Genomic DNA, 19266 nt, shown 5'->3' with positions numbered 1-19266 from the left:
TCTGGTGTCCTTTGACAGCTCTTTGGTCTTGGCCATAGTGGAGTTTGGAGTGTGACTGTTTGAGGTTGTGGACAGGTGTCTTTTATACTGATAACAAGTTCAAACAGGTGCCATTAATACAGGTAACGAGTGGAGGACAGAGGAGCCTCTTAAAGAAGAAGTTACAGGTCTGTGAGAGCCAGAAATCTTACTTGTTTGTAGGTGACCAAATACTTATTTTCCACCATAATTTGCAAATAAATTCATAAAAAATCCTACAATGTGATTTTTCTGGATTTTTTCTCCTCATTTTGTCTGTCATAGTTGTACCTATGATGAAAATTACAGACCTCTCTCATCTTTTTAAGTGGGAGAACTTGCACAATTGGTGGCTGACTAAATACTTTTTTGCCCCACTGTATATTCAACCCCACACCATCAAAGCCAGTCTCTATCCTACTCACCCTTGGGGGGGGCAAACATATTCTATTTGCATTGGCTCTATTTGTCCAGTCTCCATCAACCGCCAGATCTGATGAAATAACGCTAACATAACATTAACACAACTGCCACAAAACAATTATCCAGTATGCTTACTACACACTTTCCATATGTGTGGTTCATATTTGCAAAGTTTATATGTGTGGTTCATCTTGCCACTGTGCTGTCGAGCCTTTATAAGTGATGGACATTGAATACAGGGTCATGGTGAGCAAGGTGATGTTGTGTACTGTAGTGGGAATAGAGATTACACTTCCCTGGGGCGTGTCATTGTGGAAGGAAATAGACTAGATTTCTTCCCCAAGACTGCATGTCAGGGTTGACAGAGGCAAACACAACTTGATTCCTCTTGGGACAAAACAAGTGAATTTAAAAAAGGGCTGATTCACAAGGCGGCAGGCAGCTCTCCTTTTGAGAAGTCATTTGAGACTCTGCAGGCAGGGTTGGTTTGTAGTCTGCTGCTCAGGGACTATTCCAAGATTCTCAGCTCATTCAACTATGTCACGTACAAGATCAAGGTGTCAGATAGTTGGTATTGAGGGTCCCCTGCAGGTTTGTTTGTGATTTCTATATAAAAAAAACAGAAGCGTAAGACAGCACCTAGGCATTTCTTTTTGAATGGAAGTTGTGAATTCAGGCGAAATTCTACTCTTAAGGGATACTGAGTAGGGAGGGTGTCCAATCAAAAACCTATATGTTGACCAATGGGTAAAGTGAATTGTGTAGATAATCCTCTAAGAAAACCAATGGTCCAAACCTCATGTCTAGATCATTAAAAAAATCATAAGAAAAAAGTTATTGGAGTTTTTACCCTTGTAGGACGGCCAAAATTACGGCGACTAAATAAATGGCCAGGGAAAAGAAGTGGTACAAAATAAGCAACATCGCACGGCATCACGTCAGCTATGCTGGATAATGTGCGCTTATAAATGCTACCTGACAGGCTCACTTTCCCGCTGAACTCATCTTTCATCACCAAAGCGCATTTTCACCCACTCTGAGCAGAGTTGGTGGACACCCTATACTGAGCAATCAATTCAATCAAGCGCTCATTCCAGTATGTATGCACTGGCATTATAACATACTTGTATTATTCCCTTAGTGAAATACAAAACATGGAAATATATCGGGTAGGTCAGGTATTTGTTGTTCCAGTCACATTTGTTTACTTTTTTAAAGCTACGTCACACAATATTTTACATACAGCAGGATTTTAAAGGAACAAAGGGTTCGGTCTGCTTCGTGTTCTCTTTTTTGTAATGGATTGTAATTCTGATATCATCACAGCCCTGGTAAATGTGGGTACAGCATTTTTTGGGGGGTACATTTCCAAATCCTTGCCTGGGAAGCTGACTGAGAAAACACACTGGTTGTGCCATCTGTGAAATACCCTGAAGGGTTGTATAGACAGAGGGAACACTAAAATAGCAGAAACAGTGAGGGAGCTGAGACCACCTGTGTTGGTGGAAGTGCGTGGGTGTACTAATACTAGCAGGGACCGGGGGTTGGACGTGTGCAACAACCTTTCAGTGTCAGCGTCCAGATGCAGGTGTCAGTGAATTGACGTGTCTGCGATGCCCAAGCCTACACGCCCGCACGTTAATTCACTGACACCTGCATCTGCGCGCTGTCACTGAAAGGTTGTTGCACACCGCCAACCCTTCAAATTTGAATTGATCACCAGTGAGAAAACATACTGCTTCTCTGTTCAGAAATGAATGCTACGGGGGAATCAAAAAGAGTGGAACAGACCGCCATTGCAAAGAAGGTTGGTGTTACAAACGTTTAGGGCTTGGGCAAGTTCAGGCACGCCCCACCGGGATACAGGATATATTGAACTGCCCATTCATCACAGCGCATTGTCTTCAGCTATTGTCATGCAGTAAGATGGTGCGTGTGTGTACAACCCTGCACAAGCTCTAGAGTGAGACTTTTCATGAGAACCCATCTATCAATGGTCATGCTTGAGCTTTTCTCCGTCTCAAGTACTAGCTCTGGGGTTCCAATACATTTGTCCATGTCATGTTTTTTTTTCTAAATAAAAAATTGTAAACTTAAGTTTACAAAAATGTAATTGATTCTGCAATGTTGAACAATCCTATAACAAGGTGGGGATGAAAAAGGTTTTCAATTTCAACTTATTTTAGAAGAAATAGGGAATTATTTAAGGAAAGTGCAAGGGCGCCAATATATTTGTCCGCAACTGTATATGGAACATACTAGTGATGGAAAAAGTACCCAATTGTCATACTTGAGTAAAAGTAAAGATACCTTAATAGAAAATGACTCAAGTAAAAGTGAAAGTCACCCAGTAAAATACTATTTGAGTAAAAGTCTAAAAATATTTTGTTTTAAATATACTTAAGTATCAAAAGTAAATGTAATTGCTAAAAAAAAATGATGTATCAGAAGTAAAAGTACACGTAAACATCATTTCAAATTCCTTATATTAAGCAAACCAGACGGTACCATTTTCTTGTTTTTAAAATGTACGTTTTTTACACCACTGGAACATACTGACAGCCTGCTTTCTAATGCAGAAAAATTGTGAACAATTCTTTGCAGGCTGTAACCAGCGACCGCTTAGCCAACATTTCAACTTCTAACTACAACAACCTTGAGAACCTTTTGTGTGAAAGACCCACTGAACACTACAACGGGAGCCCACACAGCACAGGGATCTGTATTACATCGCCTCTTTTTAATCAAAGTTGGAGCAAAGCTGCAATTATCCGATGCTTCCTTTTAACTCCAAATTCACTTTTCATGACATGTGGATATCTATCGGAAAAGAAAACCTGTCTTTGAAAAACAACCGTGCCCTTAAGCTTAAAGTGCTACAGTTCATCCCTTGGTAAGACTCTGATCTTGTGAGCGCTAAAACTTCTCCCTGAGATGAAACGGTGGAAAACCGAGTTTGTCTCCCAGGACTAGAGCCTTGCATGGGCATGGATTTTATGCCCGAGCCCTACCCATGCCCGCGACTTTCAGGACCTATAGAGCCCCACAGTGGAGGTGTCATAGTACCCATAAAACCTAGAGGTCCAACAGGAAAATGGTTGAAATCAATTTTCCACCATTCATTTGTCCATAGGGGATTAGAAACACTTAAAATAAGGGCTGTGTTTCGTGTAGGCTTATCCTGGCGTGACATTTTGATAATCATGTAAATCTCTCCCGGACAAGGTGACTTTTATCAATATATTCAGCTCCATTTACGCTTAGATTCGAAAATGCGAATTAGCATCAAAGTAGACATCATGCAAAACTACAAATCCCTGCAAGCTCCTGCATATCATCTCTCGCTGACACCTTTGCGAACAGGTAGTGTCAATTAATTGATTTTGCACAAGACAGTTCATAGAATTGTCTATTTAAAGAAATGTAGGGAATTTATAAAATACTACATGTAGCTAACATTAGATAGTTAATCCAGAGATTCTTACCTTTGCCTCGATTCGGCAGTCTTGTCCAGATCATCATGGTATTTGTAGTTCTTTATGATAGCCACGTTAGCATTTCATTTTTGGGGGGTAAATACAGCTGAATATATTGATAAAAGTCACCTCGTCTTAGAGAGATTTACACGGTTATCAAAATGTCACGCCAGGGTAAGCGTACACGAAACGCAGCCCTTATTTTAAGCATTTCTAAAATCCCCTATGGGAAAAATGAATGGTGGGAAAACGATTGGAACCATTTCCCTGTTTGACCACGAGGTTATGGGTATTATGACTCACACTGTGGTGCTCTATGACCTGTTTGGAAGCCAGTTGTCAAACATGTCCTCAAACTTCATCACTCTCAAAGAAGTTCAGGTCAGTCAAATTAAGTCTCAATCCATATCAGTCAGGTTTAATCTCAATGTGAATCAGCTAAGACCAGAACTAAGCTATGCTAATATTTATAGGAGCTCCACTGTCATTTGCCAGTTACCAAATTACAACAGGTCAGAGTGTGCAATGAGCTAGAATGGATGACTTGGCAAATCACAAAAGCCATTTGCTCACTTATCGCTTAACATGGTCTAATCTAAAAAAGGTAGTAATACAATTAAGAGTTTATGGTTTTATGAGAGCTTGAGCAGAAACCATGACAGACAACATAACATGATCCCTTTAAGGGCTGTAATAGATTGTTGAATCATGTATTTAAGCCAGGATACGGGTTAGACAAGCTTTTAAATAAATACATGGAGCGCACCCCATCCAAGTCGTATATTGTGTTGTGTGTGTACAGTACGTGTGTCTCATAGAACATGTGTTGTATACACATAGGCATGCATATATGTCACACTGTTTACGTCAAGATGTATGCCATGTGCATAACATAGGGTGTGTGTGTGTGTGTGTGTGTGTTTTGCGTTTCTATGTTATATCATATGGCAGCTGGCTCTCTGGGCTGTGCAAGTGTGTGTGTGGCTCTGTTTGCGGGCAAAGGTTTGGTGCTGCGGGGCTCAGGAAGAGCTTTGCTGAGCAAAATGGGGGACACCAACCGAGACGTCACCATAGACCAGAGAGAGGAGAGACTTGCTCTTAAGATAATATAGCGACCATAAAGGATTACGAAAGCATGCTTCTGAGGAATTTGTTCCACATCCCGGGTAATATTAGGTGGGGAAGAAAAGTGTTGCTGTGGCCAAAACAGTAATGTCGCACGGCAACAGAACTGTAACACTTCAAACAGTCAGTGCAGTATTTGTTCCAAACTAGTACAAAACAGGCAACAACCCAGTAGTGGTTTGCTAATTAAAATCTAATGTACTGCAGATGTTGTCTACCACAAGTCAGCAAAATAATACTTAGAAATCCATTGATCCCTCTGAGAGCAAAACATTGGAAACTGTGCATAGTTTTAGGTTAAGTAACAGTTTGTGGTTTAGGTTCAAATTAAAAGCGAAAGGCCGTAGAACCACAACCTCTAGAGCTTGGCCGATCAGCGATCAAGACCTTGAAGCCTACTGCGATAGTATGAGAAGAGACAACGGAGTACATTTAGATTCTTTTAGCCCTACTTTACTGACTTAGGTTTAATTTGCTTAAATTCCTTTTACCACAACTCCCTGAGAACCTTGGCAAAATCAAGGTCCTATTCTCTTACATGTCTTTGCATAGAATGGGAATTTGCATTACCCTCGATCATGGTGAGCGTCAATACATTAGCTTAAAATGACTCAGGGATATGACGTAGATGCACAGAGTAAACAGCATAGTGGATCAATTTCCGCAACAACTAAGACCATTGAAGCGCAATGGTAGACGTCTCCACTGTTATGGTCCCATACCTAACACGCTGTAACAGCGTGAAGCGAACCTGTGCACATGTGCAGATACTGCGTGTGACAGTGATAGCGAAGTCTTGCATCTCGTTCATCGCAATATCTGGAATGCTGCTTGTTTTATTTAGTTGTCTACCTTTAAGAACATGAATATGGAGCCAACTGTCCTTTCTTGGAGTTGGACTAGGCAATTTGAGATCCCCCCCCCTTGCCGCAGTGCATCTCTGGCAATTTCCAACAATTATCACAACGGCTAATTTATCTCGGTGACAGCCAAGCAAATGCCACAACCCTGCACACAAGGTCATTACCCGGGGATTGCCAGCTAATGTGTTTACTCACGTCTTTCCAAACACTCCCCTCCCCAAAAAGTGATTAAGGTTCTCTGCAACACAGTTACACTCATGGGAATAGCACTCAAAACTGCCTACAGCCCTGTAAAACTGTAATGTACAAAGTATAATTACGTTAGTAGCCCAGGTCTATGGTCCCCATGATGAAAGAGGTGTTGCATGGCCTCTGAGGCTTCTGCTTCATCGAGGTCCCTTTGGATATGGATTGAGGTGGTAGCCATGGTCATAATGCATGGCTATTGGCTGCCTTCTAAAAACCAATACCCTTAGGTCATACCTAATTTCTAGGCTAGATCTCCAAAATGCTAATGCCTCACTATCGATTGCTGACAGGAGAGGGCATGTGTTGGTGCATGGTTGCTGAAGTTTTGTTGTTTTCTAAGCAGCCTAATAATGTTTTTTTTTGCCAGGGGCCGATTTGTTTTGTTTTCCGCTTTCCCTGGGAATGAAGTGGTTAGTCCCGTTTTAGCTGTTGTTTGAGTTTGTTTGCTTCCGTTCACAATGACCTCCCTTACCTGAAGGCACTGCGGGCAGGTTGTATCAATCCTTATTTGGATGGATTGCATTTCTTCATACGGAAGCCCATCTTGATTGTTTTGCACTCTCTCTGTTATTTTCAATTCCTTGCTTTCCCCCCTCTCATCATTGGACTGGCACAATCTGACTGGTGGCTATGATTTCTTAAAGAGAGGTCCTCGATTCCCAGGGAAAGACATGCTCTCCAGTGATAATCATATGAGTGAAGATTTATAGGAGGGCAAGACGCCGCCTAATGGCCTGCCAAACAAATGTGCCGTAATAAACATTTCACTGGCAATATCTTCTTCTCCTCCAATCTGGGCTGACGTCAAGCTCATCTGACTGATGCACCGCCAAGGGGCAACGGAGTGAAGATGGACTTGTTTATTTGTGGTAAGAGACTTGGGTGAACTAATAACCGGATCGCTCTCAGACCTCAAAATAGACTCTAGGCCAGGGCTCTCCAACCCTGTAGGTTTTCGCTCCAACCCTAATCTAGTGCAGCTGATTCTAATAATTAGCTGGTTGATAAACTGAAATCAGGTTAGCTACAACTGGGGTTGGAGTGAAAACCCACAGGACTGGAGAGTCCTGCTCTAGGCGCTCCTGCTGTAAGCAGGTGAACTGCTTTAAAAAAGGGAGAGTTCACTCTTTTTGTTCATGCACATTTCCCACTTAAACACCTTAGGTAGGCCTTCATTTAATCTAAACCGGATTTTAAAGATTGTTGGCTAGTTATTTAGTCATGCCCAGCATCTTCTGGCTAGCATTTTTGAAGCCTATAGCAATGCAAGTAGAAAGTATAAGAATCACGTAACAGTGCAGGGATCCATCCCTTTAATGCAGCCATTTTCGCAAAGCAATGATGAGGTAGTAAGGGGACATTTTGACAGCGTAAAAAGCGGTTGTTATTAAAGCATACAAATACAACAAAAATCTAGTTTCAAATGCACAGAAATAAACAATTACGCAACTGAATTATGCAGCTTGTCTGTACTATTGCATTATATGTGTGCATAAATTATCACGGACCAATGTTGATATTTTGAAATAAATCCTACAATATTGTATTGGGAGAATAAAATTCCACCACAACCATTGTTGGCCTAACATTGGAGCAACTTTTTATTTGTGTTGACATAATGTTGTGCCTCTTCCTATCAATGTCCTTTTTGGGGATACTAGAAGTGTAAGAGCACTGAAGGGTCAAGTGACTAACTACACATTAAAAAAGGGGCAATCTTCGTTTGCTATACATATTGATTTTTTCAATAATACAGTGCATTAGGAAAGTATTCAGACCCCTTGACTTTTTCCACATTGTTATGATACATCTTTATTCAAACATTTATTAAAAACATTTTTTTTCTCATTAATCTACACACAATACCCCATAATGAAAAAGTGAAAAAAGCATAAAAGAAAATATAAAAATAGTATTTCAAATAAAAAACAGAAATACCTAATTTACATAAGTATTCAGACCCTTTGCTATGAAAGGGTCTGAAAGGGTCGAAATTGAGTTTAGGAGCATCCTGTTTCCACTGATCATCCTTGAGATGTTTCTACAACTTGATTAGAGTGCACCTGGAGTATATTCAATTGATTGGACATGATTTGGAAAGGCACACACACCGGTTTTTATAAAGGTCCCACAGTTGACAGTGTATGTCAGAGCAAAAACCAAGCCATGAGGTTGAAGTAATTGTCCGTAGAGCTCCGAGACAAGATTGTGTCAAGGCACAGATCTCGGGAAGGGTACCAAAACATTTCTGCAGCATTGAAAGTCCCCAAGAACACAGTGGCCTCCATCATTCTTAAATAGAAGAAGTGTGGAACCACCAAGACTCTTCCTAGAGCTGGCCACCTGGCCAAACTGAGCAATAAGGGGAGAGGGCCTTGGTCAGGGAGGTGACCAAGAACCCGACGGTCACAGTGACAGAGCTCCAGAGTTCCTTTGTGGAGATGGAAGAACCTTCCAGAAGGACAACCATCTCTGCAGCACTCCACCAATAATGCCTTTATGGTAGAGTGAACAGATGGAAGCCACTCCTCAGTAAAATGCATATGCCACCCGTTTGGAGTTTCCAAAAGGAACCTAAACACTCTCAGACATTGAGAAACAAGTTTCTCTGGTCTGATGAAACCAAGATTGAATTATTTGGCCTAAAATGCCAAGCGTCACTTCTGGAGGAAACCTGGCACCATCCAAACGGTGAAGCATGGTGGTCGCAGCTTCATGCTGTGGGGATGTTTTTCAGCGGCAGGGACTGGGAGACTAGTCAGGAGGGAAAGATGAACAGAGCTAAGTACACAGAGATCCTTGATAAAAAAACCTGCTCCAGGGTGCTCAGGACCTCAGACTAGGGCTAAGGTTCACCTTCCAATAGGACAACGACCCTCAGCACACAGCCAAGACAATGCAGGGGTGGCTTTGGGACAGATCTCTAAATATCCTTGAGTGGCCCAGCCAGAGCCTGGACTTGAACCTGATCGAACATCTCTGGTGACCTGAAAATAGCTGTGCAGCGACGCTGCCCATCCAACCTGAGAGAAGAATGGAAGAAACTCCCCAAATACAGGTGTGCCAAGCTGGTAGCATCAAACCCAAAATGATTAGAGGCTGTAATCGCAAATGTGCTTCAACAAAGTACTAAGTAAAGGGTCTGAATACTTATGTAAATGTGATACTTAAAAAAACTATTTTTGATTTATCATTTTGGGGTATTGTGCGTAGATTGATGAGGGGAAAATATCTATTTAATCAATTTTAGAATAAGACTAACATAACAAAAAGTGGAAAAAGTCACAGGGTCTGAATACTTTCTGAAAGCACTATATACCGATTGATTCTAGGAGAATATAACATATACAACAAACACTTTATGAGCTTAATTCAACTGTCGTAACCCATCAGAACCCAGAATAAGCATATTTTACTCCACTATTTGTAAACAATGTCATTGTAAACAAACACTGTACAGCCTAAAAACATGGTTTAAACTAAAATTTTGATCACGTCGATGGTCAGTCCATCCATAACTCTGTCTATGATTTCGAGAGTGGTTACATTTCTCCAGGCCCATCCCTCAACTCTTTACCAAAACAGAGGCAGGGTGACCGGCAACCGCTTTGTTATTGTTTTGTTTGAACTGCAGATTGCCCCTTTAAGTAATAAAATCATCATCGTCCATGAAGTCACACACCCTCATACCTGACAGGTTACTGCATCTGCAGTGCTATGAGAGTGCACCAAGTAAAAAAACGAAAACAACAAAACAACGACGTCAATACAATGTTCAACACAGGCAAAACACCATGTCAGGTACCTACCTCTCCAGGGTGAATGGTACGGAAGACTTTGGGCTCACGATCTGTGGGATGAGAGGAGCGAGGAAGAGGGTATAGTTGTGTTTCAGTTCCGGTCACCCACTGGCCTGGATCCTTCCGGCCGCCTGCACATGAGACAAAAAATAAATACATTGATGGATCAAAGGCCTTGTTTTGTCAGGCGGAGCGGAGAGCGACCGCCTCAGTGCTGGGGGGGAGACCATGGATTCACCCCAAAGCCAAGCAACAAGTCCATAATATACTATGGAGGGGAGAGGAGTCAGGCCTAGCATCAGTTTGAGATTTCAGTTGACTGATTTGACGCAGTGAGTGGAGCAGGTTAATATAACCATTAAAAGGCAACAAATATATCTGCTATATAGGAATTAGAAAACCAACATTTCCTACCAATTTCTCTTTTCACTCCTTATTCATTTTACGAGGGAGTGGGATGACCATTTCTCATTGCTTTTTAGAAAAGAAGCAGTAATCTCCACTCACATACCCAAACCACCCACACACGCAAACTCTGACGGCGCCACATCTCTTGGTCCGAATGCCTCACTAACCGCGAGACCCACCATGTCAGAGGGTAAGAAGGGCCCCATAGGAAATCAATAGGAGACTACACTCCTGAATGACTCGTCTTCTGAAGTGGCTGCAGACCAGCCGTTATGGCTCTCCCATGCGGTCAGACTCGATAAAGGGTGGCTTGAGTGATCATCGCTCCTGCTCCGCACTAACTGGAGCTCAGCTAGTCAGTCAGCGAGCAAGCAAAGGTGCTACCTGGTACTGAAGAAGGAGAGAGTTGGAATTTTGGGTGTGTAGTCACAGCAGCCACTCAGCTGCACCGAGTGCTCCCATTGACAGGCCTGCTGGCTTCTTTCATATAACCTTCATTTAACTAGTCAAGTCAGTTAAGAACAAATTCTTATTTACAACACAAATGATTAGCTCAAACGCATTAAGAAGGAAAGAAATTCCACAAATTAACTTTTAACTTCACTAGGGTAGGGGGCAGCAATCGGAATTTTGGATGAAAAGCGTGCCCAAATTAAACTGCCTGCTACTCAGGCCCAGAACCTAGGATATGCATATAATTGGTAGATTTGGATATAAAACACTCTAAAGTTTACAGAACTGTTAAAATAATGTCTGTGCGTATAACATAACTGATTTGGCAGGCGAAAACCTGAGAAAAATCCATCCAGGAAGTAGTATTTTTTTGTTGTTGTTGTAGTTTTCTATTCAATGCCATTACAGTATCCATTGACTTAGGACTCGAATTGCAGTTCCTATGGCTTCCACTAGATGTCAACAGTCTTTGGAAATTGTTTCAGGCTAGTATTCTGAAAAATGAGGGAGTAAGACCAGTCTGAATGACTGGACCCTAAAGTGTCACAGAGCTTTTTCATGCGCAATCCCGAGATGAACATACTTTGGTGCGAAAAGTGCAAATCAATCCCATAACAACAGCAAAGGACCTTGTGAAGATGGTGGAGGAAACAAGTACTAAAGTATCTATATCCACAGTAAAACGAGTCCTATATCAACATAACCTGAAAGGCCGCTCAGCAAGGAAGAAACCCCTCCTCCAAAACCGCCATACAAAATCCAGACCACGATTTGCAACTGCACATGGGGACAAAGATCGTACTTTTTGGAGAAATATCCTCTGGTCTGATGAAACAAAAATAGAACTGTTTGGCCATAATGACCATCGCTATATTTGGAAGAAAAAGAGGGATGCTTGCAAGCCGAAGAACACCATCCCAACCATGAAGCGCGGGGGTGGCAGCATCATGAGGGTGGAAAATGATGTAGATATATTGAAGTAACATCAGTCAGAAAGTTAAAGCTTGGTCACAAATGGGTCTTCCAAATTGACAATGACCCCAAGCATACTTCCAATGTTGTTGCAAAATTGCTTGAGAACAACAAAGTCAAGGTGTTGGATTGGCAATCACAAAGCCCTGACCTCAAACCTATAGAAAATTTGTGGGCAGAACTGAAAAAGTGTGTGCGAGCAAGGAGGACTCAGTTACACCAGCTCTGTCAGGAGGAATGGGCCAAAATTCACCCAACTTATTGTGGGAAGCCTGTGGAAGGCTACCTGAAATGTTTGACCCAAGTTAAACAATTTAAAGGCAATGCTACCAAATACTAATTGAGTGTAGGTATAGTTCTGACCCACTGGGAATGTGATTAAAGAAATAAAAGCTGAAATAAATCACTGTACTATTATTCTGACATTTCACATTTGTGTACCGCTTAGATAGCTAATCAAATTATGTCATATTCTTATAATTCAAGGGATAGCCTATTCATTAAATAGGCCTAATTTAAATGACTTAATTAACCTTAGACTGTGACAGTAAACCAACATGAGATATCAAGCAGAGTGCTTGGGGGTTATTTATATTTCTGACCAATGCATGAAATGTATAGGCATGGGTCATGTGTTATGACTGGTGCCAATACAACATTGTCTTGTTGAATAACCAGTTCATGGGAAGGTCATGTGTGACAGAGAGGAAGTGTAAGCCCTAAATAGTACGCCAAATTCATTATAAACATTTACATTAAACCAGCAATCTGCAGATGAAACGATCAACTCTATCCCTGTCAGTTTCCAAAAAATTGGTGGGATGGGGCTGGAGAAATGTAACCACTCATAAACTCAAAGACAGAGCTATGGGACTGACCAGCCATGATATTAAAGTTTTAACCATGTTTTGAGCCTATACCGCATTTGTTTACATGTACTTTGTTTACAAACATTGGAGAAAAACAAGATAATATCTGTGTTTCTGATGGGATAAGACAGTTGAACTAAGCTCACGAGGCATTGAAAGTTATATTCTTCAAGAATCAATGGGTACATATCATTAATTTATAAGTCCAAAAATGGTTGTAGTTAACTGCTGATTGCCCCTTTAAAAGACAATATCAAAATGTAAATGATTACCATCATGAATTTGGCGTACTATATAGGGCTAAGCAAGTGTGTGGTTATCTATTTCAAGAAAACCCATTCCTACTCTACAATACCAGCGTTGCAGGTGATCGCTAGCTACAGTAGGAAGATATGAATGCCTAAAAAGGTGTTTTCAGTTGTTCACTTTACCTGTTCCTGACATTAACAAGAAATGCAATACCATAGACTGGAACTAACTCTTGCAAACTAGTTAGTCTCTTCGTTACAACGGTTTTCGTAAAGCTAACCGCAATGCTAACCATAGAAGCACAGCTATCTGGTTTATGATTATGAATGGGGTGCTCTGGAAGGTTGAATCATTTGACAATGCCAATGTACTAAAACTCAGACGCGGCAGTGTTGGTCATTTACAAAGAAGAAATTTGTGTGGAAAAACACAAGAACATTATAAAAAGCACAGCTGAAAGTTAGCTCACCTTTTACCACTGTGGAACGGTGGATTGTTTTGAGAAGACCGAAAATATGCCTGTAAAAATAAGAAATATTTACAGTTGTTTTGGGAAAAAAAATGTATATTTGCCATAAAATATAGTAATTTTCGTATCTTTATAACACTTTGTTATGGTCATCAATCTTAGAGGCTTTCTAAAGCAAAACTGAAACGTGTGATTTTATACTGGCGCTCACTAACTACATTTAATCGAGGTCCTGAGCACGAACGAAGGTCGGCGCGTTGTTTCCAAGATGGCAGCGTCTACATCCCAGGTGCTTTCTCTGTATCGCAAGCTTATGAAAGAAAGCAATAAATTTCCCTCTTATAATTACAGGTAAAAGCATTGCTGTTTCCTATTGTCTGTGTTCTAGCTAGCGATAGATATTGTTTAAATGGTCTCATTGACATTGCTTGTCAACATTCTGATAGATTGTGTTGTGCAGGAATGAAAGATTGGGTTGTGCAGGAATGAAATTAGACTTCAACAGAAAACGGATTTATATTAATGTGATTTAACTTAAAATCGTTTAGTCGGGGTTGGGCTGTTTAGCACCTTTGGCCATAGCCTGGCTATAGTACTTCAAGAGTTCAGGCTGGCCTCATAGAATAGACGTAAACAGAAACCACGTTTCCATAAACGTGCTTGTAAAGTCATCACATATTAGTAATCATGTACGTCTCTGGTCATACTGTATTAAAGTGATGGAAACCGGAAGTTTCGCAAATTTTTTATAAATGCCGACAGATTTGTTGGTTAGACATGGTGACGTTTTTGTCGGTAAAATTCAGAATGCGGAAATGGCGGTGGAAACGCCATTGTGTAAATATTGATATAATAACCATAATATCGAAGTCAACTTGGAGTCACTATAATATGGTGTGTGGTCCTCGCACTACGATTCGGGAAAGCATACCGTTTATTAGGATACAGATGTAATCATTTGTGATGGGGTGTTATTTTCAAGTGATCGGAAAGGGTCGCGAACTGGTCAATGCTAATCCCTAGTCAATGCTAATCCCTGGTCAATAATGGCACCAAATCACCTGTCTTGAATCTTAAATTCAACACTTTTTGTCCAATATATCAATATAGGGCGGTTTATATTGTTATTACATTTTTAGGGTTGATGTCAAACACAGATGATTCAATTAAAATGTACTTAATATGCGAATAAGGCAGTACGGAATACATATTTACAGTAATTTAAGACAAATAATATAAGATTGGGTGGTTCATATTAACATATCTTGTAAAAATGTTAAACAATTAGAATAAAACTTTGTATACTATTTTATGTCAATTGGGCACTAAATATCCAAATTGGTATGTACAGAATATAAAATAAATACAGGATGCAAAGCCAATTCATTTAAAGTAAGGTGGTCATATTGTTAACATACACAATATATACCAAAGTATGTGGACACCCCTTAAATTGAGTGGATTTGGCTTTTTCAGGCACACAGCCATGCAATCTCCATAGACAAACATTGGCAATAGAATGGCCTTACTGAAGACCTTTCCAACAAGTCAGTTAGTCCAATTTCTGCCCTGCTGGAGCTGCCTCTGTCAACTGTAAGTGCTGTTATTGTGAAGTGGAAACTTCTAGGCGTAACAACGGTTCAGCCGTGAAGTAGTAGGCTACACAAGCTCACAGAACGTTACCGCCGAGTGTTGAAGCGTGTAAAAATTGTCTGTCCTCGGTTGCAACACTCACTACCGAGTACCAAACTGCCTCTGGAAGCAACGTCCGCACAAGAAATGTTTGTCACGAGCCTAAGATCGCAATGCCAAGCGTCGGCTGGAGTGTTGTATTGAACTCTGGAGCAGTGATAACGCGTTGTCAGGAGTGATGAATCACGCTTCACCATTCGACAGACAACTGGGTTTGGCGGGTGCCGGGAGAATGATACCTACACCAGTGCATAGTGACAACTGTAAAATTTGGTGGAGGAGAACTTATGGTCTGGGGCTATTTTTCATGGCCGGGCTAGTGACTGCAAAATGTAGCTACGAAGCTCTACTTGAACCTGCTGTGTTTTTTGGGGTCTCTGAAAACATCTGAATGACAGAAGCGACGGAAAAACATTTGACCTTATTTCAGTCCATCTACATTTGGTGAAAATGTATTTGATCGCTGCTGTTTTTTGTAGAATTCTCACAAAGTATCCATTGTTGCCTCACCTAACACCCTACTTGTGATTAACTTCTCAGGGTGATGAAAGTGCACAGTGATCTTGATGCTGCTTTCCAATAGATATTGAGTGTCTGATTCTGGTGACATGATTGATACTTGACTGCCGTTTCACAAATACAAATTATCCATAATAATCCCACCGTGTAGACTGGCCTACCCGCACTGTATCTGCGAGTTATTGGTTAGAGCTATTTAACGCAACATTCTTTTGTGACAAAACTATCGATAGAGTTGAAAATGCAATGAAAACGCATCAAAATGCCACATCACACATTGACAAGTCTGGTGGAAACACCAGTGGTGGGAAAATTCACTTTTTCTTTATGTAGATTTTTGAATATTCACATGAAAATCTGTCTGATGGAAACCTAGCTATAGTAAACGAAAATCCGAGACACTGAAATTAGTATAATGTGTTATTTTGGTATAGTTACATAAGACCGAAGGTTACTTAAAACTGCAATATGTAACTTTGGGCGACCCAACAATATTCAGTGGTAGATCTGTATGTGTGCTATTTATATGCTTCCCGCTTTTTATTAAGTTTAGTTTGTCTTTTACTTATGTTTTTTTACACCAGCTTAAAACAGCTGAAACTACAATATTTTGGGTTATGGAAAATATATTTCACAGCGGTTTAGATGGCACAATGATTCTCTAACCTATACTTTCTTGTTTAGTCACAAACTGAAATTAGGCAAACTGTTAGAGTTTTAGCAGCCAGGAAATGGTGGAGCGATTTCTGCTTATTGCATTTTTTAAAGCAAGCTGAAAGAAGGTGGGTGTATAAGGCGATTGTGGTCACATCTCATCATGTTTAACTTTAGCTTTTTAGCTAATTAGAAACTTTACAACTACACTGAACAAAAATATAAACGCCACATGCAACATTTTTAAAGATTTTACAGAGTTACAGTTAATGTAAGGGAATCAGTCAATTGAAACATACATTAGGCCCTAATCTATGGATTTCACATGACTGGGAATACAGAAATGCATCTGGTCACAGATACCTTAAAACAAGGTAGGGGCGTGGAACAGAAAACCAGTCAGTATCTGGTGTGACCAACAATTTTCACAGTAAATTTAAAGTAGTCCTTGTGCATAGAGTTGTATGGTTTGTTTTTGTTTGACATACAATTTAAAGTGAAAAAACTGAGTCAAACCATAATTATGTTACCTTGGAATTGCCCATAATGTGAATGCTTGTGTGTATATATAGTCTTATGAGTGTGCTGTTAGCTGAATAGGTCCATCGGTCAATTTCTTGGGCCACTATACCTATTTTGCCAATTAGCCAGGACCCCTTTTACTACACGGAGCCCTGCTTATCACGGCTGGACCTACGACGTAATCTGCCCGAGGATTTTCTTTTCTTCAATAGGCCCCTCCGTCGCGATGTCCCTTGAATGCCCATCTGCTAGCCGCGGCCCGCTAGCTGTCTAGAGCATATTGGACTGTTAGCTGAAGAGATCCATCGGCCAATTTCTTGGGCCACTATACATATTCTGCCAATTGGACTGGACCCCTTTACTACACGGAACCCTACTAATCCATCACGACTGGACTACCGACGTAACAACACGAGGAGGCTATAACGGACTTCTTCCGTCGCGATGTCCCTCTACGGCCCTTCTGCTAGCTTGCTAGCCCTGGCCTGCTAGCTGTCTGAATTGCCGTGTCGCCAGCCTAACTTCTCCCTGGACTCCTATGATCACTAGGCTACGCTATGCCTCTCCCTAATGTCAATATGCCTTGTCCATTGCTTTTCTGAAGCTGCCAGGTACAACCCCAAATCTGTAAACACGGGCACCATCATAGATATCATCCTAACCAACTTACCCTCCAAATACACCTCTGCTGTCTTCTTTACCAAGATCTCAGCGATCACTGCCTTGTTGCCTGCATCTGTAATGGGTCTGCAGTCAAACGACCACCCCTCATCACTGTCAAACGCTCCCTAAAACACTTCAGCGGACAGGCCTTTCTAATAGACCTGGCCCGGGTATCCTGGCAGGATATTAACCTCATCCCGTCAGTAGAGGGTGCCTGGTTATTCTTTAAAAGTGCCTTCCTCACCATCTTAAATAAGCATGCCCCATTCAAAAAATGTAGAACCAGGAACAGATATAGCCCTTGGTTCACTCCAGACCTGACTGTCATTGACCAGCACAAAAACATCATGTGGTGTACTGCATTAGCACTGAATAGCCCCTGTGATATGCAACTTTTCAGGGAAGTTAGGAACCAATATACACAAGCAGTTAGGAAAGCTAAGGCTAGCTTTTTCAAACATAAATTTGCATCCTGTAGCACAAACTCCAAAAGGTTATGGGACACTGTAAAGTCCATGGAGAATAAGAGCACCTCCTCCCAGCTGCCCACTGCACTGAGGCTAGGAAACACTGTCACCACCGATAAATCCACTATAATTGAGAATTTCAATAAGCATTTTTCTACGGCTGGCCATGCTTTCCACCTGGCTACCCCTACCCCAGTCAACAGCCCTGCAACCCCACAGCAACTCGCCCAAGCCTCCCCATTTCTCCTTCACCCAAATCCAGATAGCTGATGTTCTGAAAGAGCTGCGAAAACTAGACCTGTACAAATCAGCCGGGCTAGACAATCTGCACCCTCTCTTTCTAAAGTTATCTGCCGAAATTGTTGCACCCCGTATTACTAGCCTGTTCAACCTTTCTTCGTATCATCTGAGATTCCCAAAGATTGGAAAGCTGCCGTGGTTATCCCCCTCCTTCCAGACTCACATTAAGCATCTCCAATCCAAAATTAAATCTAGAATCGGCTTCCTATTTTGCAACAAAGCATCCTTCACTCATGCTGCCAAACATACCCTTGTAAAACTGACCATCCTACCGATCCTCGACTTCGGCGATGTCATTTACAAAATAGCCTCAAACTCTACTCAACAAATTAGATGCAGTCTATCACAGTACCATCCGTTTTGTCACCAAAGCCCCATATACTACCCACCACTGCGACCTGTATGCTCTCGTTGGCTGGCCTTCGCTTCATACTCGTCGCCAAACCCATTGGCTCCAGGTCATCTACAAGTCTTTGCTAGGTAAAGCCCCGCCTTATCTCAGCTCACTGGTCACCATAGCAGCACCCACCCGTAGCACGCGCTCCAGCAGGTATATTTCACTGGTCACCCACAAAGCCAAATCCTCTAATGGATGATGTCAAAACTATAAAGTAACACATGGAATCGCATAGTAACCAAAAAAGTGTTAAACGAATCGTAACATTTTAGTTTCTTCAAAGTAGCCACCCTTTGCATTGACGACAGCTTTGCATGTTCTTGGATTTCTCTCAACCAGCTTCATGAGGAATGCTTTTCCAACAGTCTTGAAGGAGTTCCCACATATGCTGAGCACTTGTTGGCTGCTTTTCCTTCACTCTGCGGTCCAACTCATCCCTAACCATCTCAATTGGGTTGAGTTCGGGTGACTGTGGAGGCCAGGTCGTCTGATGCAGCACTCCATTACTCTCCTTGGTCAAATAGTCCTTACACAGCCTGAAGGTGTGTTTTGGGTTATTGTCCTGTTGGAAAATAAGTGATTGTCCCATTAAGTGCAAACCAGATGGGATGGTGTATTGCCGCAGAATGCTGTGGTAGCCATGCTAGTTAAGTGTGCCTTGAATTCTAAATAGATCAC

General features: G+C 41.4%; 2 protein-coding genes across 4 annotated transcripts in view; one reads left to right on the top strand and one right to left on the bottom strand.

Moving 5' to 3' along the window:
- Nucleotides 1–13474, bottom strand: part of LOC111973141 (phenylalanyl-tRNA synthetase 2, mitochondrial) — a 127580-nt gene extending 114106 nt beyond the window's left edge. Inside the window, exons 1-2 of one of the 2 annotated variants that reach the window (XM_024000391.2) lie at nt 13375–13474; nt 9964–10085 (exon numbers count right to left, since the gene is read on the bottom strand). Coding sequence is in view for 1 of the 2 variants with exons in the window: in XM_024000390.2 (XP_023856158.1) it covers nt 9964–10085; nt 13088–13121 (156 nt within the window). In the remaining variant the exon portion in view is untranslated. Of the gene's footprint in view, nt 1–9963; nt 10086–13087; nt 13215–13374 lie in introns of those variants that run through there. The other variant, XM_024000390.2, reaches the window with a different exon arrangement.
- Nucleotides 13475–13601: 127 nt separating this feature from the next.
- The window catches only part of LOC111973142 (LYR motif-containing protein 4B), a 65507-nt gene continuing 59842 nt past the window's right edge, over nt 13602–19266 (top strand). Inside the window, exon 1 of one of the 2 annotated variants that reach the window (XM_070446713.1) lies at nt 13602–13725. In XM_070446713.1, the coding sequence (XP_070302814.1) occupies nt 13643–13725 (83 nt within the window). In that variant the 5' untranslated portion in view covers nt 13602–13642. The remainder of the gene's footprint in view (nt 13726–19266) is intronic. The other variant, XM_024000393.2, reaches the window with a different exon arrangement.

Source organism: Salvelinus sp. IW2-2015, linkage group LG14 (assembly GCF_002910315.2).
Source record: "Salvelinus sp. IW2-2015 linkage group LG14, ASM291031v2, whole genome shotgun sequence".
Taxonomy (NCBI): domain Eukaryota; kingdom Metazoa; phylum Chordata; class Actinopteri; order Salmoniformes; family Salmonidae; genus Salvelinus; species Salvelinus sp. IW2-2015.
This window is presented reverse-complemented; position numbering and strand designations above follow the sequence as displayed.